At 50.0% G+C, this 27,303-nt stretch overlaps 1 protein-coding gene across 1 annotated transcript; it reads right to left on the bottom strand.

Annotated features, from left to right (window-relative positions):
* Window positions 1-6,252: 6,252 nt before the first annotated feature.
* Window positions 6,253-26,188, bottom strand: ADAMTS8 (ADAM metallopeptidase with thrombospondin type 1 motif 8; the record flags this gene model as incomplete). Its single annotated transcript, XM_081037730.1, has 9 exons — window positions 6,253-7,444; window positions 9,224-9,399; window positions 9,524-9,696; window positions 12,091-12,274; window positions 14,236-14,537; window positions 15,531-15,698; window positions 16,350-16,485; window positions 17,317-17,556; window positions 25,445-26,188. 9 exons carry the CDS (start codon window positions 26,186-26,188, stop codon window positions 6,874-6,876), a joined length of 2,694 nt encoding a protein of 897 aa, XP_080893856.1. The 3' UTR covers window positions 6,253-6,873.
* Between the last annotated feature and the right edge of the window lie 1,115 nt (window positions 26,189-27,303).

Here is a 27,303-nt window from a genome sequence, read left to right on the forward strand (position 1 = left end):
GGCATGTCTGCTGGATTTAGCAAAAGGTCATTGACGACTGTGGCAAGACAGTTCTCATGGGCACGTGGGGGAGAGCTGGTTTAAAGAGGGGAGCAACATTCTCAAGTGTGACTATGAAAAGAGCAGAGAGGAATGTGGGGAGGTGTAAACATATTGTTTTTAAGGTAGGATAAAACTTGATCATTTCTTTCCGTATTTATTAAAAGTGCCTGTGGTATGACAGGTTCTAGGCTAGAAGAGAGTGACAAGATGTGGTCTGGCCTCACAGAGTGCGTGGTCCAGCAGCAGAGACAGGAAGGACCACCAGTGTGCTGCATATTTGAAACGGGATGTGCATAACACTAAGGGGGTATTTATCCTAACCCCTGGATTCCTTTAAGGAAGTGACCTTGAAGCTGGGACTTGAGGAATAAGTATGAGTTTATTGAAGTGGAGAGAGGAGAAAAGACATTTCGGGAAGAGAAAAGACTATATTTGAATGTCTGGAGGGAGAAAAGAGTGCATACTTTGAAGGAGCAGCAGGAGCTTCACGAGCAAGGGAGAGAGTGAAGAGATACGGCTGTAAAATGGCAGTGGTGAGATGGTGCAGCACCTCCAAATTCTGATGGGAAGGAGCCAGCAGAGAGTGAAGCTCCATCTACAGGAGACGGAAGGATTGTCCATGGGCTGAGGATGGAGAACAAGGTGGAGAACTGTGATATCTAGAAGGGATTGATTCTGATAGTAGGAAAATACCTCATCATGTAACAGAAATAGAAGAGGATAGATTTGAAAAGGATAGATATAGCTATAGGTATGTCCTTAGGCTTGGTGGCAAGAAATTGAGCATTCTTGTACGATGACTTCCATTTTCTTGTGGGGCACTGTCCCCCCCCCCCCGAATCCCATCACCCTTTCTGATACCTAGCACATTTGAATGTTAGGAAAATAGAAGGGGTCTTTGGTAAAGTAACTCAAGATGGAGAAGAGGAAGACATTCTTTAAGTACTGCAACACACCGGAGAAAGTCTTGCAGGAAGCTGAGGTTAGCACAGTGAAAAGTCTATTGTCTTTAAGACATGTCCTTGGCCCTGTCCCGGTGAGGGCTTTTTCCATCTTTTCTCACCCCACCCTTGAGTTCTGAAGACAGCAGTGAAACTAGACAGCACTGAGTGATAAATCACGTCAGGGCCAAGTCCTAGAGAGGCATTACTCTGAGTAGGTAGTAGAGAACAGAGGTATGGACAAGGTTGCTGGGGGTGGGGGGTGGGGAAGCTGAGCCTGTGAGGAGTTCTGGATATCTAGACCTGACGTGCTGTATTCTTTAGAGGAGCTGGGGGATTAATTTAATACGGTATGGAAATTATCTTCTAAACCTTCATCCTCCTATGGACTTCATAGCGATTGGGATATGCCTCTTGAATCCAAAATGAGGTAGAATTATAACATTGCAGTAGATTTGTGATTGTAACTTGACCTGTTAACAGTGAGATTGTGTCCTTTCTCTCTCTTCTGCCATGAGAGATGTAGTGTTAGGTTCTGCTTAGTAGAAGGAGCTGAAGTCATCTACTCATAGTAAGAAGAAATGTGGCAGGTTCATGAGCTTGAGGAGAGTGAAGAAAGTTTAAAATAATTTTGTAGAGAAGTAACGATAGAGCTGACTAGGGAAGTCTGTCTGGGTTGCTGATCAGAGTTTCTTTTGGTGACTATAACTTTATAGTGGCGTCTGTGTGCTCAGTGGTGTGATTTCCCTCAATGGTGTGGACCCTGGTTGTTAGCATAATTATAACGAGCCTGAGATACAGAGTTGATTGGTCCTGCGTGGAACTCTGCTTGTGGAACACCATAGAAAATCAGTGGGACAAGCAAGTTGGGAATGTTGGCAAGATTGAGGTTGGGGTGCTGGCATATGGACTCTAAGCAGCGCAGGGAAAGAAGAAGTAGAGACAGAGAAGAAATAAAGACAGCACGTGTTTATATGGAGGTGGCCAAGGATCTGGGGGTCCCTAGAATATGCATAGTGGGAGCTAGTGAGAGATCTAGAAGGACAGGAAGTTGTGGTCAGGGAGTAGAATATGTAAATTTATGACTTCAGAGGTAAAGAAGTTCTGAGTAATCAGCAAGCTCAGGATGTGGCCTTGGGAGGGCCCGCATTGACCCTTGTCATCACCAGGACCCTCTCTTTGATCCAATGTTCACATGGCTTCTTTCTCTCCTTTTGGCGTCTGGTGCACTCCCATCTCAGCTACCCTTTAACCACTTTCTGGTCCAGCAAGAGGAATTCACAGCATCTTTCCTTACTTCCGGAGAAATTTATTCCACATGTGTCTGATTCATTTGAGTTTATAGAAACTCAAAATCTCCAGTGTCCAAAAACCCTTTCAACTATTTTTTTCTTCCCTTTCTTAGAAACAGGAAGTTGTGTTTGGCTGAGGATAGATTCTTCAGTGCGCCTGGGACTTACAAGATGTTTGGAATGAGGAATGGTGAGGTCTGGTGAGGGCTTCTTTACTCTCTCTCTTCCTGGGGCAATTGTGTGCCTGCCAGGGGTAGGCTGGGAAGCTCACAGGGATGGAAGACTAGCCAGAACTTCCCTGTTTTTCATTGCTAAGTCCAAGGCCTGAGGGAAAGTATGTTCTCAAAAAGACAGGTGGCTTGAAGGCTCCTATATTTCTCTCTCTCTGCACTAGCATTACTAGCATTACTCTTCAGAATGTACTTGTCCATTGGGTCTCATCCTTCTCTTCCCAATACTTGAGCTGTGTTTGTAAGAAGCCCCTTTATCTAGTTTCTGGGGGGTATGGATTGGCTGGCATTCAATTTTAAGCAAGGAGGGCCAACTACTTCCCAAATGGAATATCAGAGAAGCTCCTCATCTGAAGAAGTATGAACCAAGCTGTAAAGGGGCACACCTAATTTGACAAGTCGGCCAGGTTGTTGGGAAATTTTAGCCTAGAAAGCAGACAGGTGCCTGGGTAGGAGTGACATGGTGCCAGAGAGTCAGCGAAAGCATGGGGGTCGTAGCCTAGTCGCTCTGTTCACTCAGCATTCCAACTTTTATCTCCGGTCAGTGTGTTATTTTGTTTAGAATTTTCTTCAAATGTCAGATCAATACAACCACAATATTTCACTTTGGTGATTATGCAGATTGAACCAGCACAAATATCAGCTTGGGTCCATGACTTCTTTTTCTTTCACATCCCACATGCAGCTCTCTTGAAGCTTCAGCCATGGCATCACAGGAAACGCACTCTGTGAGAAGAGAGCTTTCTCATAAAGACACACTGTCCTTCAGCCAAGGGCCACCAAAGGTGAGCAAACACCTGTTTATATTTCTCAAGGGCAGAGGTACTCACTTCCTTTGCCTTCCATCCTAGAACCCTTGGGTGGTGCCTGCTCAGGACCTTGAGGTGGCTGACGGTCTAACCGGTGGTGGAATTTGGGGTGGGGAATCCTGGTAGGAACATACCTCTCTTTGCTTAGGGAATTCCTTCTCACTCTACACAGAGCAGAGCGGGGCTGGAGGATGACAGGTGTTTGGGACAGTCACTTAACATTGCCTAAAATACTGCCTTCACTATTTTCACCTATCTTATGTTTTATTTTGGCCGTGTGTTCAGTAATTTAGCTTCAACTCACCATAGAGGCAAAAAGAAGTGATAAGGCTATGGCAGCAGAAAGCTGGAAACTCTAGGCTAATACTACATCAGATTCTCTTTGGTAAGTTCCAGATTTCTGCTCACTCTTATGGACAAACTATTCCTACTGTCCAAGCAGCAAGGGGGGCTCTGTTACTTCCTGGAAGGGCTGCTGATGTGAGGCAAAGCACAAGGAGTAGAGATGGCTGTGGGCTTGTGAGTCTCTCACCTGGGGAGGCTCGGACACTGGGAGTCTGGGCTGTGTATGAGAGTCTGGCACCTCTCAGCAACACTGCCTTACCACTTTACAGACTCAAGGAGGCACTGGTGACAAAACCTCTCTCTTTATTTGCCCTGGACCACAAGTTGAAAATATCAAGACAAAGCAAAAGCCAACATAGTCTTAAGAACTTTCCTATTGTTCTTGTCTTTTTTTTTTTTTGCAGGGAGGGGAGGTTTGTCAAAAAAGAAGAGGGCTCCAGAGGAAAGAAGAAGCACTATCAGTTTGGATGCTAAAAGACGAACAGTCCTCATTAAGAGGACCCACTGGTTAAAAAGCCCAAACACTAAGTATCCAGAACCAGTGGACATCATTAGACAGCAATATGTGGAGGTGGTGGGAACATGGTCCCATTACCCCGGGAAAATATTCCTGGGAGACAAAGGGGGTAGGGAACAGGTATGTCGCATACTTTTGTAAATTCACAAAACCCTCGGTTGGCTACAGGAGAATAAAGGACAGATAATAAATCCTGGACGGGGCTTCACTTATCTTGAGTACGAAGGCTGGAAATGAACTTTGATGCTAATGTACCACTTTTGAGATATTTCTGGCAGGTGTTTGCAGGATCCAGATGTATGACCAAGTTACCTGCTGAGTCAGGGCCTCAGGGATTTCCATTAGGAGGCACCAGTACCCATTTCCATTAGAAGCGCTAACTGGAAAATGCAAATTCTCAGCAGAGGAAATGCAGTCTTTCCTTTTCTGGGCAAAAAAGGTGGTCGTGGTTGGCTGGGGAAAATAATGAAGTGGTCTTTCTCTGCAGATCTGCTTTCTGAGTCCCTGAGCTGCAGCTGTTGAATTTCCAGACACAAACAAGTATGTATTCTGTGAGCCGTGCCGAGCCCACACAGCAAGGAAGAGCCAAGCTGGATTCCATTCTGCTTTGCACATCAGCAGCTCTGCCGCCAGCTGAACTCCAGGGCAAAAGCTGTGCTGGTAATGATGCAGGAGGGATGGCACAGCTGGACTGGCATGGGCAGTTAACAGGGGACACACTTGGCTTTGATCATTTCAGGGAGGATGAGAAATGAAAGGAGATGAAGAATTGCAGAAACATATATCAGCCTCAACAAAACTGGTGCACAGCAAGGAAAAATCTGGTTTTACTAGTCATCACCAACATGCTTGTGTGTGTGCTTGTTTATGTTTAGGTAGGCCTGGCCTCCCACTCGCTACAGCTAGCAGACAGGAAAGGGAGAAAGACAGGAAAAGTGGTCAACTCTGTCAGCAGCCACCAGGCACCACACAAAGCTGACAAGGGCATGGTAGGAGCTGAAATCCCGTTTACCTTCCTTGTGCCCATGGCCTGAGTCCTCCCAGGGGGCCCCTTTTTCTCATTCACATGGGGCTCCATATAATATCCTCTCTGCCCATGTCACCACGTATTTGAAGGGGTCTTGAGAGAAAGCTAAAGGAAAGGACAAAGGGGTCAAAGGTGACAAAAAAGAGAAGATGCAAATTTAAATATTTTCCTTCTTTTCGCTAGAATGTCATTTCTTGTTGTCGTCTTTCTCCTCATCCATTTATGACCAAGGACTATGTTCCTCTACACCAGACCATGTAGAAGACTGAGCCAGAGACTTGCTCTGAGCCAGGAAGAGATGAGGAGCTATGGAGTGGAAGACAGGATTTTGGAGGCTCTCAGGTAGGTCCCCGGTGGCCAGGAATGGTGAGGAATGACATTCTGTGTAAAAGGGCTGATTGGGACAGCTGCAAGTTGCTGGGGTCCAAAGAACTGTGAGATGGGGATGGAATGTGGTGTGGGGAGAAGGAGCTGAGGCCTCAGAATTCCTCAGATCCTAAGAGACTCTTGCTATCTCTAGCTGGTCAGTGGGTAAAAGTGAGGATGGGGACGCATGCAGAGGGGCAGGGGTTAGTCTTTCTCAAGAAAAACAAGCCCACAGGCTTTGCATAGCCACTATTCCTCTGATTGGAGGTTCCTACTACAGCAGTGGTTCTCAGGGCGTGGCCCCCAGACCAGCAGCCTTCACATCCTCAGGGAATTTGGAAATGCAGACTCTCAGGCCCCACCTAGGACCTGCTGAATCGGAAACCATGGGGGTGGGGCCCAGCAATCTGTGTTTTATGAAGCCCTCTAGATGATCCTAATGCCCACTAAAGTTTGAGAACCAGTCATCTGCATAACCACTTCATTATGCAAATGAAGAGTTGCCCTAATGAGCTGGATTCAGCTGGCACCTGAGAACCTGGGAGGAAAGCCTGAAGAGACTCAGGCAGGCCAGGTGCCCGCTTCCCTGTGTGTTCAGGGTCAGCTGACCTTGTTTCAGCTTCTGTTCTTGGGCTCTGTGCCCCCTGCCCTTTCCAAAGAAATACTGAACCAGACCAGACCACGACATTGGCACAAGATCACACTTTAGTTCAGACACATTTGCATAAATACTTGAAATGGATCCACCCCTTCAGGGGGAAGCCTGAGAACAGGTGGCTGTCCACAGTCCTGCAGCCCTTTAGGCGATGGATTTTAATACTGAAGAGAGTCATGGTCACTACTGAAGCCTGCTCAGGGGCTCAGCTACAGAGCTTGCTGTGACATTTGCCATTGACTCCCACCCCACACCTCTCTTGGATGCATTTTTTCCCCTCTGAGGTAGATTATTTTTTGGGGAAACCAAATAGAAAACATTTTTTTTTTTCATTTAACTTTGCTAGTCTTTTGCAAACAGGCTGACTGAATCTCCTGTTTGGGTCAACAAGTGCACTTTTTACCTTTTAATCTGTGTCCTCTGCTTGAACTCAAGCAAGGTCCCACCCACTAGAAAGCAGACATTAGGATCTGTTGTCCCATCCTCTCTTCTCCTCCCCTTATGAATTCATGCCCTGCGGGAGGGGCCGTGGCAATGGGAGAACTGGGTTGCCTGCCACCTCTACAGGTAGGGCTACCACAGTGGGGATACTAATCTGCACCCCAGCACTCCGAATCCATGAGCACAAGACTGGCCGTCCTCCACTGCGTCAGAGGGGGCATGGCTGGCTTCCACAGGGCTTGGCGTCCTCAGGTTTCAGAGCCTTGTTGCAGGTGGAGGAGGTCTGGCCGCTGGAATCCTGGCACTCCACAGTCCGCCGCTGCCAGCCAGCTCCGCAGCTGCTCGAGCACTCAGACCAGTCCCCCAGGACCCATTGTGCGTTGAGCAGGGGCTGGATGACGTTGGTGGTGGCTTTCTCTTTGCTGTGCTGTATTCTGAAGTTCACGTCGTTAGGAACAAAGAAGGTATATTTGACTTTGGGAGGAAAGGTCTCACCAGGGACCGTCAGGAGTTGCACGATCAGAGGCTCAGGCAGGGGACGGAAGCTCTGCAGCCGCTCCAGGGTGGCAATGGAACCACTGTACTTCAGGATGGTCCCCTTCACCAAGATGTCCTGCTCTATGGCAGAGATGGCCAGGTTCCCATTGAGCAGGTACTGCCCATCGGCAGTCTTCAATGCCAGGTAATTGCCATCGTTCTGGACCCCTGGGTGGCTCCGCTGTTTCACATCAATGTTTGTGGCACCAGCTGGGATGGTGACAATGTCATTGTAGCCATAACTAGGATTGAAACAGAAAGGCACCCTTAGGACAAGTGGCTTCCCAGCCCAGAGCTTAAGGAAGTTCACCTGCTGGTGACAGGGTGTGGCAGATGAAAACCACTAGCAAATTATTGTGCAGTTGCCTCAAAGTTCTAAATAAATTACCAGCCGAGGATGACAGGAATGTTTCATACATTGGGCTTTTCATGGGCTTTTGCTATGCCTGGCAATTCTATTTCAAATATTGGGGCTGAGGAGTTTAGACGTGTGGGTATGCACAATAGCAGAGGGAGGAAGGCAGCCCTGCATCACGGCTGCCACACCTGGCAGTTCTTGGCTCAAGCGAGATCTCAAACACATTTAGTTCTTTGCATTGGTATAAAACTTTGCTTGGCCACTTTCATAGCCAGAGCTCAAACCCACGTGGGAAAATCTGTTTGACACATACATTCCAAAATCTGACACCTCATTCTACCTCTTAGAGTCAGTCAGTTCCTAGTATTTGGTTAATATGGCTCTAGGGCAGGAACGAGGCGACATATCCTGCTTCTGAGGATCCATCTTCTGGGTATGCCCAGACACTGAACTGTGCTTCTGGGGGGATAGGATGCTGTTTTGGAAAAATGTTTCATCTCTGTTGTAGGTCCAGGGCTTTGTGAGGGCTAGAGAAACCTTAGTTCTTATTCTTGGCATCTAGGGTGAAAGCATTTGCATTTCACAGGCTGGGAACAATGTGAAAAGGACTAAGAAACACAGTCAGTCAGTTGGTCCTTCACTATTGTGCCTTGCGCCCCGCTGGGGCCAGCTGCTTAGTCTAGGACAGCGTGAAAGTATCCACAGGCCCATTTGTCTAATGCTTAAGAGACATTCAGCTAGGGGACCCAGTATCTGAACATCCCTTATGCCAGGCTTTTCCCCCCCTATATTCTTTGAGTTTAAATTTGAAAAATTAGCAGTTGTCTGCTAGGGGCTGATTCTGTTCTCTGAGCCTGATGAGATGAGGGAGAGAAACAGAGGGGCCTAGTGTGCCTGCATAACACCTGCCCTTGCCCTTCTGCTCTAGGATGTGCAGGAAGGGCAAGAAGAAGACTGTTTAGAAATGAAGAAACCTGGATTCTCTTCTGGTTGTCATTAACTATCAGTGTGACCTTAGAGGAGTCATGTAATTTTGTCATTCCTTAGCTTCTTTATCTGTGCCTGGGGAATAATAGTGTTGGCCTTCCCCACCTCAGAGTCTTATTTTAGGAATCAAACAAGGCCATAGAAGCGAAAGCACTCAAACAAATACTAGAGCTTTATGAACGTAGGGTATTACGCTACGAAAATGCGTCTGAAGTTCTCAGACTTGTGACGGCACTGAGGTGCCGAGGGCTCCCTCCCGTGTAGGCCCTTCTCTGAAGATCCACCTGCAGGTAGGACAGACTCGCCAAGTGTATGGGGAGAGGTCCTTCCCAAAAGAAGCCTGGAAGAGCTGCTGTCTGGCAAAGGTCCCATTTACTCAGTGGAGCTGTATGGCCGATTGACTCAGAGGTGATCCGTCCCTGTGCATGTGGCCTCTGGCAGCCCTGAGCACGGTCCTCTCTATGGTATAGGCCAGGCCCTGTGCTGAGAGCTCTGCCTCCCATCTTACAACTCCTTACAATGACTCTGCGATTCAGAGGACTGCCCACATTTTGTCAAGAAATGAATGCTCAGTACTCCATGGGTATTAAGTAGCAGCCACAATTCAAACCTAGACTGATGTGATTCCAAAGCCTGTTCTGCTCTTCCACCTTGGTACCACTACTGGGAGTCTCACCTGGAGGGGTTGAGGGAACCGGAGACCTTCCTGCATGAATTGCCTTTGCCCCCACACACTCCACATTTGTCCAGCTTCCTAGGTGAGTCCACCACGTGGTCACAGCCAGCTTTGACACACTGGCCATGGACACAGATGGCCAGAGTCTCGGGCCCACACAGGGTGCCGTCGATCACCTGTAGCAGGTGAGGGGAAAAGGAAGGGAAGGTAAGAGAGGGTATGGCAGGCACAGAGGCAGTCCCAGGAGGGTAGGTGGCCTTCCTCCTCAGCTGTGGATCTGAGTTCCCGCACGGTGCGTACCTTGGCCTCAAACACTTTGAACTCACTCCTCCCGCGGGCGCGGCAGAATAACTTGCAACGATCCCGGGGGGACACCCCTGAGTATTTGGGGACCCACTGCAGGAGGTTCCCATCCATGTCAGTGTAATTGTAGGCATTATACTTCTCACACTGCTGCTCCCGGAAGCTCTTCCCTAAAAAGAGTAAGAAATGGTATGGAGTTAACATGCTGTGCTGAAAAAGGGAGGATCTGACTGGAAAAATGCTTGTATTCAAGGTACCTTTCTTCTTCCTGGTTTTAACCCAACCCCAGGACACAGGTCCCACGTCATCTGGGCCCAGCATTGCTAGACACACCTGACTTAGGTCCACATGTACCCTTACTCACAGGGGCAGGGAAAAGAGCATCCAGCTTCAGCTGGCCTTTCTGGGATAAATATCCTTTCCATTTGGGGAAGATCTGCATTCTGTTTTACAGATGAATAAACTTAGGTGGGAACAGGGGGAAATGTAGCAAGCTTGGAAAGCACAGAATGATGCATGGAACTATGTTTTCAGGCCTCTGCTGTTGTGTTCTAACTTGACTTCCTTGGTGACACGGACTCCCAGATCTCTAGCTCCAGCTCTAAATCTTGCCCCACACCTCACTTGCTATGATTTTGGGTGTCTATGGGGGACTCCATTCGCAGGTGCTGTGATCACTTCCAGCTCAGCACAGCCCAACTCCATACAGTTCCTCCGTTAGCTGGCTTCATTTTCATGTAGTGAGTCTACCACGTTCCAGTCTGAGATTAAACATTTGAGCACCTACATGCACTATTTCCAACCTGTCATTAAGTCCTGCTGTATTTGGGACAATCTGTGACTTTAATGTCTTCGTCCCACTCTCACCACCTCAGTCCCCCTCTCACAAGCTGAGGTCTCCTCCTGGCTTCACGCGGGACCAAGTGCCCAGCTTCCTACGCACAGCTGTCTCCTCTCCCATCCTGCTGCATGCTGCTTCCAGAACAATCTGTCTGAAGTAAGACATGTTTGGGTTTTTCCCCCCACAATCCTGAAATCGAAGCTGCTCTTACTACTGAGGTTCTCCAGCTTAGCTGTACAACACGGCCTGTGAAGAGTGTTTGAAACACAGATGGCCCTGCCCTACTCATGAGACTGATTCAGTACATCTGAGGAGTCTGGGCCTTTGTGTTTGAAAACACTTCCCAGGTGACTTGCCATTTCAGCTTTCATGGACCTTGGTGGTGTGGCCTTGAAATGCTGGTGCGTTCTGCTGGACCCCACCTGAGCGAATCATAGCCCCTCTCACACCTCCCCCTCTCCTGGCACATCCTCCCACATCTCGTCATCATCTCAGTCCCCCGAGACTGAGCCCGCATTCCCTGGGAAGCTTTTGACTAGTCCAGGCTTTTCTTGCTCTGAATTCCTAGTGAGCCTGGGACAGTACTTCACAGATTAAGTTTTACTTGCTTTGTACGAGGGGTTTGGATCTCTAATTAGACTGTACGTTCTTTGAGGACAGAGACCATGCTCTCTGCATTTTTTATGTCAGTTATAACATCTATTATAGTTCTAGCCACACAAGAGGCATTAAAAACACTTGTGAATTTGAGATGGCTCATCCCCATGCATCTGAAATCGTGGTATCACCTATTGTCCGTGTCTACCTGGCAAACTGTTGCAGTCCCAGGGATTGCTTCACCTGTATACCAGGCAAACTCGCACAATTCTGGGGCACATTTTCTAGAGCCTCGTGCCAGGGCTGATCCTTCCATCTTGCAAAACTGCAAAACCTACAGATCCCCCCTTTAGACACTAACCCAATGCCAATGAGTCTTTGAATTTGGATGAATCTATTTTAAAGCTCTGCTTGTCTTTTGCTGCCTGCCAATACTTCCTGGAGCTGCACAGAGGGGAGGTGAATAAGATGGTAGGGAAAAATCTTCTAATGACTCCCTCTCACCAGTTCGGCTGCTGCCCTTTCCTGCCTCTGAGTTAATACATGTGCTTTCTAGCAGGTCTGAATATGCCAAGGAAGGTAGAGGTGGTATTGCTTCCTGGGAAGTTTCCATCAGGCAGTTGCTATGGCCCCAAGGGAACATGGGCAACTCTTCTTCGAAGGAATGTGCACTAGAATCAGATTCAGAGGTCCTCCCTCCACCATGGGCTGCATGTTGGCTGGAAAGACATTGGAGGTTTGGCTCTGACACTGCTTTGGAAAATACGTCCATTCTACACACAGATGAGGGTTGAGATGCCTCCAGGAGGATTACCATCCTAGACACTAGCCCCCGCTGTAAGTCCTCTCCCCTCCCAAGTAAGTTAGGTTGGGAGTGACATCCTCTGTCTCCACATCTTAGAACACCAAGGCTATTCCTGTCCTTGACTTTGCCACGCTCTCCCAGCACAATGAGAGCTGTCCCAAGTCACTAAGCGCTGCCCCAAAACTTGGGGCCTTGCAGAGCACATTTATGTCTGGCTCACAGGATAGCTCTGCATCTTGGGAGACCACCCTACTCCTCTGGGGATCTGCAGCAGCAATAAGAGCAGTTGCTCTGGCAGGTGTGGCCATAAGTGGTGATTACCATCAGGGGGGCATTCCTCCGTGTGGCATGACTGGTACTTGGCTCTCCGACCCAAGCAGTATCTTCCTCCATTCTGAGGCTCGGGGTCCTTGCACTCACGGTATGAGAACTGTACTCCTCCTCCGCAGGTCCGGGAACATTCTCCCCAGGGTCCCCAGGGAGCCCAGCCTCCGTCCACCACGGCCTGCAACACACAAGGCCACAGTCAGGAGCTGAGGTATGACAGGCGACCACGGCCCTGACTCCTTTACCCTAGTTTTGCTCATCCTGGTGCATGGAGTTCAGCAAACTGCCCTAATCATTTGTTTCATGACTGGGTGGCCTGCTTGGCTATCGGCTTCGTGAACACAGAGGCTGTGCTAGACTTGCTCACGGCTCACTGCCCAGTCAGCATCTAAAACAGTGCCTTGCCCTCAGGGAGGTGCTCAACTTTAGTTGTCGAATGAAACTCCTTTGTGCAAATAAGATTGGGTCTCACGCAGCAGTTCTCCATCGGGGCCCGTTTTGTCCTTTGGGGACATTTGAAAGTGTTTGGAGACATTTTTGGTGTCACAACTGGAGAGGGCATATGCTGCAGGCCTCTAGTGGGTAGAGGACAAGGTTGCTGCGAAACATCTAACAATGAACAAGATAGCCCCCTCTGGCCAAGACTTATGCTCTCAATGTCACTACTACTGAGGTTGAGAAGTAAGTCCTGGCCTAAGGAATAACCACTGAGAGGTGTTGCCGCTAGTCTACCAGCCACCAGTTCGGTGGTCAGATGTTGCCTGGAAAATAAAGAGAGCTGCTTCTAACTTTACAACAGACCTGTGAGAACAAAGCTTTGCCCTTGGTGCGTTCATAGAGTTTTCAAAATGAAAAATTTTCTAAATTACAAAATAATACTTGCTCATATGAAAAACGACAACTTTAGAAAAGTAGAAAACAAAGTAGCACTTAAAAAAAAATATCACTACCCAGATAAAAGCATTGGCGTGATTTTCATCAATATCCTTTCATACTCTTGCTCTGGATATACAATCATAAAGATGTAGCGATTTTATTTTACACAGATATGATTCTGTCGTACATAGTATTTTATGATCTGTCCTTTCCATTTAAAAATAGATGATAAATAGCATCCTATCAACACCTTATGTCAACCTCTCCCTGCACTGAGATTGGCTCTGGTGCCGGGGAACACTGGATGGACCCTCTGCCCTCAGTGATGGGTGAAGCACACGCTACAGGAGAGGGTGACACCTAGAAGAGAAGCTCCATGTCTGAATGGGAGGTGGCTGAGGATAAAGACGTGAATCCTGCCCCGGCTCAGGCTTAGAACGAGTGTGGGGCTTACCGGCCCCAGCAGCTTCCTGAGACTCAGTGCAAAGGACACACCACCGAGGACAGCCCTGGTGCTCAGGCCACCCTGGTGATTCAATGCTGGGCCGGGACCAGGCTGCGCAATTCAGTGGATTCCATTTCATAGGGATAGCTCAGTGACTCCCAGCAAGAGAAATGTGATCAGCCTCACAGTTTGGAAGTATTAAGAGCAGGGCAAGAAGCGAATCATTTAAAACTCTCAGTGGCATGGCCTTGGTTTTTGTTGCAAATTTATTCTGTCCTGGGCCAAGTTTTCTTTGCCTGTCAGAGGTGGTTCTGATTCCTCCTCCCTCCTCCTCTTTGAGTATGGAATTCCCATAATTAGTCTTATTCCCTTGAACTCTAATTATGACTCAGACATGGGAAGGATATGAATACTTTCCCTCCTTTGATTGAATGTTCCTCTTCTGAGTTACTTTATCTGTTTATAATAGAATTCAGAATGGCTTCCGTTTATTGAGTGCCCATGTTCTGGTCTTTGTGCTGGAGTGTTTCACAATTATCACCAACCTTCACAAGCCTTCAAGTCAGCTCAAAAGCAATTCTAAAAGTGGGAGTTTCCCCAATACCCAGAGCACTGGTAGCTTCATCCATCCAATATGAATGCAGCCTCAAAAGGCTCCTCTTGCGTTTGGATAAATACGCTTTGCTTTGTTTGTTACTTAGAAGTCATAGTTGCAGTCTGGCCCAGAGTATCTTAGTTCATAGTTCTCAAGTGTGGTTTCCTCCTTGAAACTAGCCCTCCTCCCAGCCTCCCCTCTCCCTAAAGTGGCCGTCTCTGACCTTGGGCCTCTCCACTTCCTCCTCAGGCAGACAGTTGCCATCCCAGCAGAGGTGCCCAGGCCCACAGGGCGTCCCATCAGCCCAGGGCAGGCTGCCATTCTTTGTGTGACAAAGGGGCTCAGCGCCATCCATGTGGCACCAGAGCTGGGAGCAGATGTCCTGTGCAGAAGTGTTGGGGCAGTGGCGGAAACCCAGCCCAAAGATCTGCTTGCACTGCTGGTCCAGCTCATAGAGGGCCCTGCGGCCCGGGAGGTCTGTTGGGAGGGGCAGGGCGGAGGTGGGAGCGTCGAGGAGACAGTCTCCTGAGAAATGGAAGAAGCAGAGGAATAAGATTAATGGGTTGGAGTTTACATCTCTCAGCTCTCCATTGTTCCCACATTACCTTTAAATTCCTGTCAATGGGGCGTAAGGTCTAGACATCATGAGTTCCTTAACCTCAATCTAAAACCTGTCAACACATATCATCTATATAGGGCTTTTCCAAATTTTGACTATCAGTTGACAATTTTTCTTTTCTTTTTTTTTTTTTTCAGGATTGAGTTTCTTTTGTTATCCAGAACATCTATACTTGTTTGTATATAGTGATTACCTAGGGAATGCCAGTGAACTGTAATACTAATCTACGTCATCGTAATATAATTGGGGGTGTAAATGAGCTCTTAAAAACCATGGTATGCAAAATAAAGCCAAAGTACTGACATTTGGATAATCTATTATTTTTGTAACATATGGGTCCCTGCCTCCTTCAATGAGAAGAATCAAGAATAAATTGTGTTTTCACCGATTTGCTCGACAAATCAAGCTATTTTAACCAGGCATACCACCCCAATCCCACCCCACCCCTTACTCCTTGCTCTCGCACGACTAGTTCCTGGCCTCTTTGCCATTTCTAAGCTATCATATGATGACCACTAAAGATGGAACACTCCCTTCTCTCCTCTGTTCTACATAAGTCTTCCATTCCTTCAAGCTCTATTCAAACTCACTTCCTCCAGACAAACCTTCTCAGACTAATTCCACATGCTTTGTGACTACCAATCTAAATTAGTCCTGATCTCAGGCTGCTGGAAGATGGGGCTAGGAAGAGCATGCTTTGTGGAAATGGTAAGAAGCCATGGCATGGGAGGTTGGATGAGGGACACACGTCGGAAGTCTCTTCTGACCCTAAATGGCTATAATGCATTGTGATGGAGCTCAGCCCAAACAGCACAGGTACCTACAGTGATCTAAGGTGGCTGGCCGGGCAGCGCTCAACCTGCAGCCGCTGGCCAGGGAGAAGCTTGAGGGATTCATACCATGCCCACCATCCAGGAGCTCCGTGAGGTACATGGCACTGCAAGGAGACCAGGGCAGAGTCTTGTTTAGGTGGACGAAGAGGGGTGCCATCATGTGGTGCTTGCCCATGGGCCCAAAGATCCGTACACAGGGCTTGGAGTCATCGTGGGGCATGCTGAGGACGTGCCCTGGGGATGGAGAGGGGACCCACAGTCAACCCTAATGGCTTCCATTACTTTGTAGCCCTCCCTACCTTGCTCAGAGGGTTCCCAACGTGGCCCAGCATGCCTTCCCTCTCTCTCTTGCGACAGAGTGGCACTCTGCTGACAGAAGACCAGTCACTAGCTCCTCATGGGAACCATCCTCCCCTTATTCCTCAAAGGTTTTTGTTTCAGGCTGCACTCTGGGCTTTTCCCTTCCAGGACGCTTTCTCAGAGTACCGAGGACCACTGATATCCCTTTATTTTCTGCCTCAGCCTGTCCTAAATTCATTCACCCCTATTATTCGCTTGCTTACACAGAGCTCTCTTTACAATTAATCTTTCCGGAATTCTCACCACTTACAGCATCACGACTTTGTCTGAGTATTTGCTTCATGTTTTGGCATTTTCCTGGTGAACTTTGACGATGGTCCAGATTTTGATCATCTGGCCTTATGCTCAGGGTGGGAATGGAGAAAGCACAATATCTATTTGCACGTAATTACTCTGTCAGAATTATGAGAGGAAATTGGCTAAATGTGAGGGGCTGCATATTCCTTAGCACCTGCGTGCACCTGGGTTTGGAAGAGGCACTTCCCTCTGACACAACAGAGTAGTCTTGGGCATGGCAGCGCTTACCTAGCTCATGGGCCAGAGTGTAGGCTGCCTGGAGCCCCTCGTCCTCGATCACAGAGCAGCTCTTGTTGGGGTCACAGATTGTGCCAATGTCCGCCACGCCCAGGGTGTCACACATCCCCTCCTTCCCACAGAAGTTCTGCGTGGCAGAGAGAGCGAGAGTGTAAGAACAGACACGGAACAGAACATCTTCCTACTCCTGCTCCTTCTGAGTCGAAGGAAAAATTTTAAGCCAAAAGCCCTATTTCTTCACAAAGGCCACTTGTGCGCGGAAGCCTGTTTCTCTTTCTACGTTGGCATGTCCGAAGGCTGGCTGGGACTTGGGCAGCTTGTTTTGGGAGGCAGGACAGCACAGTGGTTAAGGATACTGACCCCACAGCAAGGCTGCCTGGGCTTGACTATGGGTGCTGCCACCGTGTGCGGCTTCGTGCCTAGTTTCTTCAGCTGTAAAATGGGCTGACAACTGGACTTGCCTAGTGAGGTTGTGAGAACTGGGGAGTAAACAGGCCCTGGTGCACATTATTACACTCTCTAGCCTTCCAGAAGCTGCTGGTTTCAATCACATCTGATAGGTGGGTAGCCTCCTTATTTGGGGAAATCTTGGGGGTTAACCTCCTGGTTACCTGCTCCTATGTTTAACAACCATTGTAGATGGGCTGCCTCTCTTAATTCCAGCTCCACATCTCTCATTGGGCAGTGTGAGTCCATTTCTTCTTGTTATGACCTCAGCAGACAGCTGGTCACAAACGTTTGGAAAAGAGCCCTTACAAGATTCCTCTCCTTCCTTTGCAAATACCTCACACTTATCCTCATAACCTCCTCCTCATCATTCCACACATGAGGCTCCTGGCGTCCAGCTGGGGCCAGCAGGGAGACATTTCCCATGTTTGGGCAGGCCTAATGGTCCTCCTTTTGATCTGCCCACCCTGCCTCCCTTCCTCCCCGGGGTTTCCGGAGCCAGCCCGCAGACCTGTCTGGTGAGCAGAATGGCTGTGTCGAAGTGCTCTGGATGCCGGTCGCTGGGCTGGTTGAAACGCCGTTGCCAGTTGCAGAAATTGCGCAGTGTAAGCCCACCATTGTCAGACACTTCTGGGCCCCATTTCTCATCTTCCACTATCAGCACTTTCACTACCACCAGGTTGATGGCGTTCCTAATGCTGGGATGCTTGTAGATGCGGGCCGCCACGGACATTAGTGTCAGGATATGGTTCTGTCGGGAAGGAGGGGATAGGAAGAGTGAAGGGTTCAATATCCTGGCCCGTTGCCTGTCCATGGCCATCATCCCTTGCTGTACCTCCCATGTGCCCTGCTCTGTGCTGAGGGTCTGATAAATGGCATCTTGCTGAAAACTCACACCCCCGAGGTCCTGGCACTACTTCCCTTCATTTTACATAAAGGAAAACCGAGTCTCAGTAGCTGGCCCAAGATCACAGATCTGATGAGTGCATAGCCAACATTTGAACTCAGCCCACCCGGCTCCAAAGCTTGTGCATGCATTTCACATCTTGAGCAGGCACATATGGCTGTGCAAATAAAAATTAATTAAAATTCAATGAAATCAAAATTACAGCTGCCCTGTCACACTGATGACATTTCAAATGCATCAATAGCCATCTATGGTTCGTGGCTACTGTATAGGACTGAGCAGACAGACTGTTCCACCATCACAGAAAGTTCTATTGGACAGCACTGGTTATTCTGTCTTGACCTTGACACCAACTGTCTTCTGCCAGCCATCCCATTCCTTCTCCATTCTCAGCCCAGTAGCAATTATCTGAGTGTTCAAGGTTAGTAGAATTTCCTTCTTAGAATCCACCAGAGCATTTTCCTGATGTCTGCTGGGGTGACTGCTACTCTTCAGGATGGGAATGTTAACCCTGAAAACTTTGCTCTAATAATAATGACTAACAATAGCTACTTTGTACCAGGTACAGGGCCCACACTTTACGTTTGTCATCTCATTATATGCTCAAAACGACCCTGAGAAGTAGGTATTGCAATCCCCATTTTATGAATGAGGAGGTGGAGTCACCAAGTTAGACAACTTGTCTAAGGCCACACAGCTCTTCAAGCCAGGATGCAGCCCACGCCTGTCTGTCTGTCTGTCTCTGAGGTCCACACTCTTCTCAATAAGTTTTCCAGTGCTTGGCCTTCTGGGTTTCGCCTGGACAGCCCTGAAGTGTTTATTCCCTTCTGCCTGGGGCTTGAGAAAATCCAGGGGGCCTCAGGCACTTAGGATCACACCTTTCAGTCCCACCCAGGCCAGATAAAGTTGTCTACGTTATTGCTTGGCCTCTGTCCTGCCCCTGTGCTGCCAGCTGTTCCCAGGGCTTTGGAGGAGGCCAGACTAGAGCTCATTCTCCTGCCTCAGTGACCTCTAAAAGTGAGTTCTCTTGGATTATTTTGCAGAAGAGGAGACAAAGGGGCAGAGACACTTGTGCCTTCAGCCAGGAGTGTGGCCAGATGAGCTGCCACGCACTTGCCCCCCTGCTCCCTATCCCCTAGGATACCATCTCCTTGCTTCTCTCCAGTGGTCTGGAAGGTGGGAGTGGAAAGAGGGCAAAGGAGGTTGAAAGGCTAGAGAGGGACAATCCATCGGTTGAGGCCATGTGTGGGAGTTCTAGATGAAGCCCATTATTTGTGAATGGGATCTGTCTGTTCACCTCACAGGCAACAAGCCAGGTATTTTGTAAGCTCTACAAACAGGGATTGGCAGGTTACAGAGCTGTCAAGCACTCTAGCTATGTTTAGGCTGATGTAAACATCTTATCAGCAAAGCTAAAACTTGGCACTTGCTCCTATAGTTGGATTCCTAAGGGGATAAAGCAATCACAGCATTATGCAACTGGGGGTGAGGGCTGAGGAATGGTGGCTTGCTGAGGCTACTTCCTGTCCAGGCCTTCACTGCTCCCTGGGGGCAGAAAGAGTCTCCTGGTCTCCTGCTCTAGGAAGGGCCAGAGTCTGATGGGCCAAGGACCAACTCCTGAGATTTCTTCCCAAGCAAACTGCAACTCTCCTCACAAGAGTACTTCCCTTTGAGTGTCAATTTTATAATTTCAAAATTGGGGAGATTATATTTTACAAAGAAGGTGTGAAGAGAAGAGATGCCAGCTGTTCAGCATTGGTCCCAGAAGGCACAGTAGAAAGAATAAAAGACTTGAGGTTTAAGAAGGGTCTGTGTTCTCAAGCTGAGCAGATCAGACTGAGGCTCTCAGGGAAGGCAGCTCAGTGGGCACCATGCAATGGCCACTTCCCCAGTGAAAACCAAAGGCACACGTGGGTAAACTGCTATACTAAGGATGGAGTGAGGCATCAGGGGAGGGGGCTTCCCAACACGTAGGTTTTCAGGGAGTCTTCTCCTTTGCCCTTAAGGGGGTTTATAGCATTTCCAAACACTGAATAACTGTTGGATTGAGCGGGCTTGAAAGCCATTTTCCTTCAAGGCAGGGGGTTAGACCTGAGGACCTTTGAAAGTCCTCTTGCTGCTATCTCTGAAGATAATTTCTATTGCAAGAGGGCTGCAAGGACGATGTGGCCCAGTGTTTCAATTAAAATCCCAAATCCTGGTCCTGCTTACCTCTCCTTCTTTGTCTTACTGAACTTTTGGAGACGGGAAGGGCCGCCATGCCCACCGTTTGCTCCTCTGAGAAACAGTGGCAGGAATGCCTGACATTTGAATACATCTCATAACTCCCCAGGGGGAAAGATCACTGGGTCCCAGGTTGGGTGGGTGGCCCTGAATCTGTGAGCCTCCGATTCTCTGCCAAACCCCTGGGTCGAAAGGGCAGGCCTGACTTATAGTCCCACAGGAAGAGGGCCCAGGAGCCATCAAGGAGAAGGTCAGATGGCACGATCCACCACCGGGTGTCTATTTATATCTCCCTGTGCACCACATGAGTGCAGGATGCTTGCTGAGGTATGTGAGTGAGATTATGGCACCCCTGTGGACTGGGGGCCCCAGCAGACAACCTCCCACAACCACACAGGCAGGTCAGATGGAGCCCATGGCCAGCCAGGCCAGCAGTGGTCAAACAACCCTGCTCTTCAGTGATGGGCATCTGATGCGCTTAACTCTTGTTAGGGAAGGCAGGGAGTCTTTCAGGATGTCTCCTTCTCTGTTGGCAACCCAGGACCTGGAGAAAAAAAATGTCCCAGCCAGCTTGGCTGGGACACAGCCCTTTATGATTCTTTGAGCTACAAATGAGGAAATCCCACCTCAGAGCTCTGGTGCAGTCAAAGCAACAAGAATGGGAGTCTAGGGGAGGCTGGGCCTGAGCCAAGCACATTTCCAGCAGCTCCTTCTGCTCACAGCACCACCTGTTAAGCTTTGCTCATTTGCTATTCATACTTTGGATCCTCCTGCTTTTCTGTGAAGCATGCCTGGGAGAGGCAAGGAGAGGCAGCGTGAGAACATGGAAACCCTCTCACTTCAGCAACTGGTGCCATACTTTTCCTTTTATCCTTCTGAGCATCTCACTGAGCCTGAAGCTATGCTAGGGAGGAGGAGAGGAGAAGCAAAGGAAAAGGAAAGAAGCCATAGGAGCAGAGAGGGTCTTGCACAGAAGTCCTTCATCTCTCTTCGTTCTCAAAACAACAAGGACAATGCCACCTTTCCAAAACACACCCTTACCAGAACCACAAGAAGTTCAGTGCAACTCTGATCCAAGGAAGCTGAAAAGGAAGGCCTCAGCTGTGTGGGACAGCAGAGCTGACACAGCAGTGGTTGCCTGTGATGGCGTGTGACCACATTGCCCTCTTATTATGACAAATAGCATCACCAAAGGCAACTCTAATATCAGCTATGCTTTGTTGAGCACCTACTATGTGTCAGGCACTGGGTTGGGTGCTTTCTATATTTTATTTTATCCTCAGCACAATGACAGGACATTGATATAACTTCTTATTTTGCTGGTGAAGAAATAGAGGGACAGAGAAATTGGTAACTTGCTCAAAGACACTCAGTTATTTCTATTACCCTTCAAAGTTTATGCTGTTAATCACTACACTGACTGCCATCCGTCTTTGCTGACTCAAGGAAAACTACAGGACAGATGAGGCAAACCCAAAGCATGCAAGTTAGCAAGCTTGCCCTGACGTGGTTTACGCACAGCTCCCCACCTTCCAGGGGAGGTGGAATTGGCAAATCAAAGATCTTTGATTATTAAGGCATTTTCTTTGGAAAATACTGCATGTTGTTGATCGTTCTCATTGCAGCAGGCAAAAGACATGGAAAGTACTCATTCTTTTGCCAGTGGAAGAACATAGTTCACACATATATAATACTTGTCTCTCACCTCTGAAGACTTGGGTAGCTACGGAGCGAGTGGGGCATGCACCTGCTTCTGTTATTACCTACAGCAGGACACTTCTGAGAGTGAGAGATGGTACTATTAATTATGTCAGAACAGGCCTAAACCGGGGTTGTGCTGGGCAAAGTGGGATGCATTGTCATTTTAGTGTTAGGGCTTGTGTGGAATATTTTCTCCAATATCGGTCCGGGGGAGATGAAATGGCTCCATCTGACCTACCCTTAGCCCTTCTCTGAAATCATGTGCTGGTAGCCTGACATTTTGGGAAACCTGTAGTCTGCTCTGGGGATGATGAGTGGCACTCCTAGGACCCTCTTTTTGAGCAGAGAATTCAGAAGCTCAGCTTTTAGTTGATCCACTGGCAGATTTCCCATACTGAATGTGGGTGCTGTGCAGCCCCTGCTCACTCCTCTCCTGCTCCGGTTTCATCTAAGGAGCAGTTAAGCAGCGGCCAGATGCGGACAGAGTTAATGGCTCTTCCGAGGTGGTCCCTCCTTTCAGAAAGACCCCTTTGTCTGACCTCCTTCGCTCTGAAACCAGATAAGAAGGTGGGAGGCAGAGGCCCTTCTGTCAAGGGATTAAGTGAACTCAAGTGTATGAAGTTCTGGAAAACTTCATTGTCACTCCACAGTGAGACCAGCCTCAAGCACGGCTGGTTTTTTCTCTCAGCCTTGACACTGGTTTCTTCTCAGGATTGGGCGTCCCACTTGGCTGGGCATCTTTGGACTGCTGGAGTCAAAGACCCATTTCCACAATACAGACAAGTATCAGGGGTAAACAGGGCCACAGAGTCACAGACTCTTGAGATGAAGACAGCATGGCACAATAAAAAGAGCACTGCATTTAGGTTCAGGAGACTTAGGTTGCAGACCCAGTCCTGCCGCTCACTTCCTAGCTGTATGACCAGGAGAAAGTCACACACAAGAGTTGGACTTTCTTCCTCTGCCTCCCTCATAAGTATTTCTGCTGAGGTGACGCATAGAAACCACTCTGCAAACTGAACGCACCCAGAGTGGCTTCTCCACATAGTGCTAAACTTCCCAGAAGAGACTCATCCTGAAGCAGCCTCACAGATTACCTAGTCTAGGTGTCTCTCTTCACAAATGAGGAAATCCAACTCCTCAAGAGGGTAAAGTTTCTCTTCACTCTCATCACATGCCCCCGGTTGCTAAGACATCTCAAAGTGCCTCCATATTTGTGAATAATGTCTCCAGGAGACTCCTGGGAGAGTTATTTATAAAGAACTGGATTCTGTTTGGGGAGATGGGTTGGGGTAGGCAAGGTCTTGCGGAACCAGAACTTGACATTCACTCTTGACTGAGCTCCTGGACCTGTTTAGGAAGCCCAGGGGATTGAACCAAGAAGTTCAAGTTCATCCTGTGGCATCTCTACAGCTGGTGAGCAGTCAGAGCAGAGGGGTCAGTGGACAGTCATAGAAACAGCTGGGCCTCACTCAGTCTCTGCCCCACCCTAGCATGGTGACAGCAGGAGTCATGTGACAGGTGAGCTGTGAGGCAATGAGATCAAGGGGGAATTGACAGGTCTGGTCCAGCTGAGAGAAAACTTTTCTTTCAGGTGTAAGATTTAGCAGTAGATGCCGCAGGGAGAGGAACTCAGCCTGCACAGGTGCCTGACACCCACTGTGATGTGCTTTCCTGACACAAGTAGGCTGGCTGGGTGTAGAGGTGCTTGTCTGTGAATATATGTGGAGGGAGAGGCTGGGACAAGCAGGAGCTAGGTCATCCAGCCAGGCATCACATGAGGGTGGAAGAGCTCCTGGGTGGCTCAATGAAGAGAAAGCAGACTTGTCTGGTGTAGCAAACCTGGAGCAAAACCCAGCCCAGCCTCCTGCTTCAGTGGTTTGGGCATCCTGGAGCCTGCTTCTACATGGCTTTGGTGTCTGGAGAGACCAAGTATGGCCTTGAGGCAAATAATCAGTATCTTAAGTGTCTACATGAAGAACTCAGAGAGTGAGATGGTCAGAAGGCACTAGGAAGGACATTTTGGCTCTGGAGACAGACAAATAATTACTTTTTCTGCTGCTTCTCCATGTTCTTGTTGTTTGTACCTCCTGGCTCTCAGGCAGATGTCAGACCCTGGTTCAAGTATGGGGTAGGGGCTCAGAATCTCAGTTCTTGGTTTGCAATGAATGTACTTCAGCCTCTTTCTGATGGAGCCGCTCAGTAGCTAGCATGGAGGTCCTAACGGGAGATGGGAGAAGCCTCTCCCGACACCCTTTTGAGGACTTGCTTGGGGAAAGTGGTCTGAGAAGGCAGGTGGTGCCTCCCCTCTCTCTCAGGGTAGGCAGGGAAACAGATATTAAGTCAGCATAGATCCGAAGTCTGTGGGGCAGACCAGCCTGAGGACTCACAGCTGCCTTGCCATCCTCAGGGAGAAGTGAACACAGTGCACAGGGGAGCCTGACGAAGGGTAACTGGCCCCTGCAGTGGCCAGAGGAGCAGCCACATGGACCTCTCACCCTACAGTGCTTCCCATCTGTTCATCTAGAATGCATTTCCCAGTGATTGCAGAGTGAGAAAGATGGGATGAGAAACAGAAGTGCCAACTGCACCTCACCTGGGTTATTCTGCACAGGTGATGCTGAAAGGCTTGGTGCCCCCAACAGTCAGGCACAGACTGAGCCTAGAATAGGGTCCCTGGCCAAGACTGTCATCACTGAAAAAGCATTAACTGAGCTGCAGCAGCGGCCAGGATCCCTGTTTCAGGGCACCATGACCTTCAGGAAGGTTAGTTCTTTTTAACCTGACACATCACGGGGTCTGTGCTCCCAGGGGAAGAGAAAGTGCAGCCCCTACACTTCACATGGCGCTTGAAGGAGGTGCTGGGGCCAGGGTGGCACAGACACTTTCTGCTGAATCTGTACCATCTTTGAATCTAGTTAGAAACCATCTGGCTCCAGGGGTTATTCCCTGCACTCAGTTTTCTTGCCTCGGCTTAGAGAGCTGTTGTCTGGGCTTAGAGCCGCTAGGGTGGACCAAGTGTAGTTCTGGCTCCACTAGGAACAGTAACTGAAAGAGTTCATATCCTCACATATCTCCCCTCCCTTTCCACTGAAGCTTCAGTTTCCCGGGCTGAGCCCCCAGGCAGAAATCCTGTTCCCCTCCCTTCTACTCTGATGCTGGCAGTTCCAAGTTCTGCAAGGCTGAGTGCCAGGTTGGCAAGGTAGTCCACACCCCCTGATCAGAACCAGCTGGGCACACAGAAATGGGGCAGCCCCTTTCGAGGTTCAAATCCCTCCAAACAATGTCTTTTATTTATGACAACTTCAGTTCTGTACTCAAAGGGAATGAAATAGCCACATTTTTCCACAGGAGACTCTCAGGTCTGGAGACAGTAGAGGGCTGACAAATGGGGGGTGAGGTGGATGTTCTTTCAAAACTTCAGTTTTCATCTATTTCGGGAGAGGCAAGTGCCGGGCGTGGGGAGTGCTTTAAAAACACACTTTCAGTTCAGTTTGCCAAGTGCTGCAGGAGATTCGATGGGAGGGATGGGGGTGAGCAGCAGAGAGAGGGAAACGTCCTGGACCTCCACTCTAAATTGGAAGGGACACAGGGGGAGGGGCAGTAGGTAGCCCAGGTGTCAGAGGTTAAGAAAACAGTTTCTGCGCTTTCTCAGAAAGGGAAGAACCTTGTTTGGGGTCGGTCTTGGGATGGCGAAGAACGTTTAGGGTTTTCTCAGAGGGACAGGGAAGGGAAGAATTTGGAGACTGGGAGGTGACTGGGAGGTGACTGGTCCCCGGGCGGGGATTCTGGGCAAAGCGACTCCTACCTGTAGACCGGCTCCATAGAAGGCGGCCATGGACGCGTCCGCCACCAGCAGCGTTTCCACGAAGCGAGCCTCAGACACAAACCGCCTGGTCCTACTCGTGGCCCCTAGGGGTGGTGGCAGGTCGCTGTCGCCTGCTTCCTCTTCTTCGCCCCCCTCCTCGTCGGCCTCCTCCTCCTCTTCCTTCTCTCGCTCGAGGTTTCTCTCCTGTCCCTGACCGTTGCCATTCGGCACCCCCCAAAACGCGGGTCCTCGAGGGAGGGGCTGGGCTGGAGCGCGCCGCGCCCCGGACCCCCAGCGCAGCAGGCGGTGCGGCCGGTGCAGCGAGGCCCCCGCGCCCTGCGGCTGGATGGTGAACTCCTCGCCGTCCAGGAGGAAGGAGCCGCTCAGCCCGCCGCACAGGCTGACGGCCGCTAGCGACTCCGGCTCCGCGTTCACTGTGCCCGAGAAGAAGCAGCCCCGCAGCTCGCGCTCGCCCCCGGCCGCCCCCCCCGAGCTGCCGAGGCGCTGGATCTTGAAGTCGGGAGCCAGGAAGCTGGCGTCGGGCGCCAGGCGCAGCACGAAGCCCCGGCCGAAGGCGGACAGGTGGAGCGCCAGCCTGCCCGCGCCGCCCGCCCCCCGCGCGGGCACCACCAGCTCCGAGGCCGGCCCGCGGGCGTCGGCCCGGGCCGGGGCGCTGCGGGCGGGCGGCGGCGGCAGCAGCAGCAGCAGCAGGAGCGGCGGCCACCGGGGAGCGGCGCGGGGCATGGGGGCTCCGTGGGGGGCGCGCGAGACGGGAGAAGCCTGCCCGGCGCGGGCAGGTGCTGGAGCGCGACGCTGCCGGGCCTCGCCCTCCGAGAAAAAGGAAACCAGTCAGGTCGCCGGGCGGCTCAGCCCGCGGGGGCCTGGCGGCGGCGCGGTCCCCGGGCGGCCCCTGCGCGCGCTCGGCCCGCTCCTCCGCGCCCGCCCTCCGCCCCTGCCTCCTCCCCACCCCGGGAAGCACCGAGTGGGCTGCCGAGCCCTTCGTATTTATACTTCCTCCCGGCTTTGACCCGAGGTTTATTTTGGATCTCTCACTATTCCCGTTTCCCCTCCCCTGGGATCGGAGAGAGAAACTGAAAAGAGGGAGCGAGGGAGGAGAGGGGAAAAAAATTGGGGGATGAAGCGTAAGACTAATCAGGAATCAGCGAGACGCGCTGCCCTCCCCACCCCACCTCGAGCATCAGCTCCAGCTTCTGCCCCCTCCCTTTTACGCATGGTCCCACATTAACTCCTACGCGGCTGGACCGGTCCTTCAGGCGAGTCCTTGGAGAGGCCCCGCTCGCTCCCTCCTTTAAGGTCAAGTGCCCAGGACACATCCTCAGAAATGACTCCTGCCCTGGCCCCAGGGCAGTATTCGGATCCCATCACAGCCACCGTGGGCATCCGATTGTGTAGCAGAGAGGTCCCCTTGGAGAAGGTTCCAGAGCTTTTAATTGTGAAGCAAAAGAGAGAGGTGAGAAGGTCATACTAAAACCAAGCAACCCGCTAAAAAACATTTTCACCTTAAGTTGGGGATGGGGGAAAATACCACCTGGTTAAGGAAACCAAGGACTCTGTTACTGCTCCTTTCGCTGATGGGGGTGGGGGGTGGGGGTGGGCTGTGTGTGCCGGCGGGGTACAGCCCAGCACAGGGGTACATTACTAGAAGCGAGGTTGTCAGCAAAGCGGGATCACCCAGAAGGAAGGCGAGCCTTTCCCTAGGGGGCGGCAGGCCACCAGGAAGTGCATGCCTGGCCATGAAAACGACTGGGACACTGCTCGGCTGCCCCAGAGGGCTTCAGGAAAGGTGGCAGGCGCTCTTTCGCTGCAACTGCCCACAACTGTGGGTACAAATGTGTATG

Source organism: Rhinolophus hipposideros (genome assembly GCF_964194185.1).
Source record: "Rhinolophus hipposideros genome assembly, chromosome: 24".
Classification (NCBI taxonomy): domain Eukaryota; kingdom Metazoa; phylum Chordata; class Mammalia; order Chiroptera; family Rhinolophidae; genus Rhinolophus; species Rhinolophus hipposideros.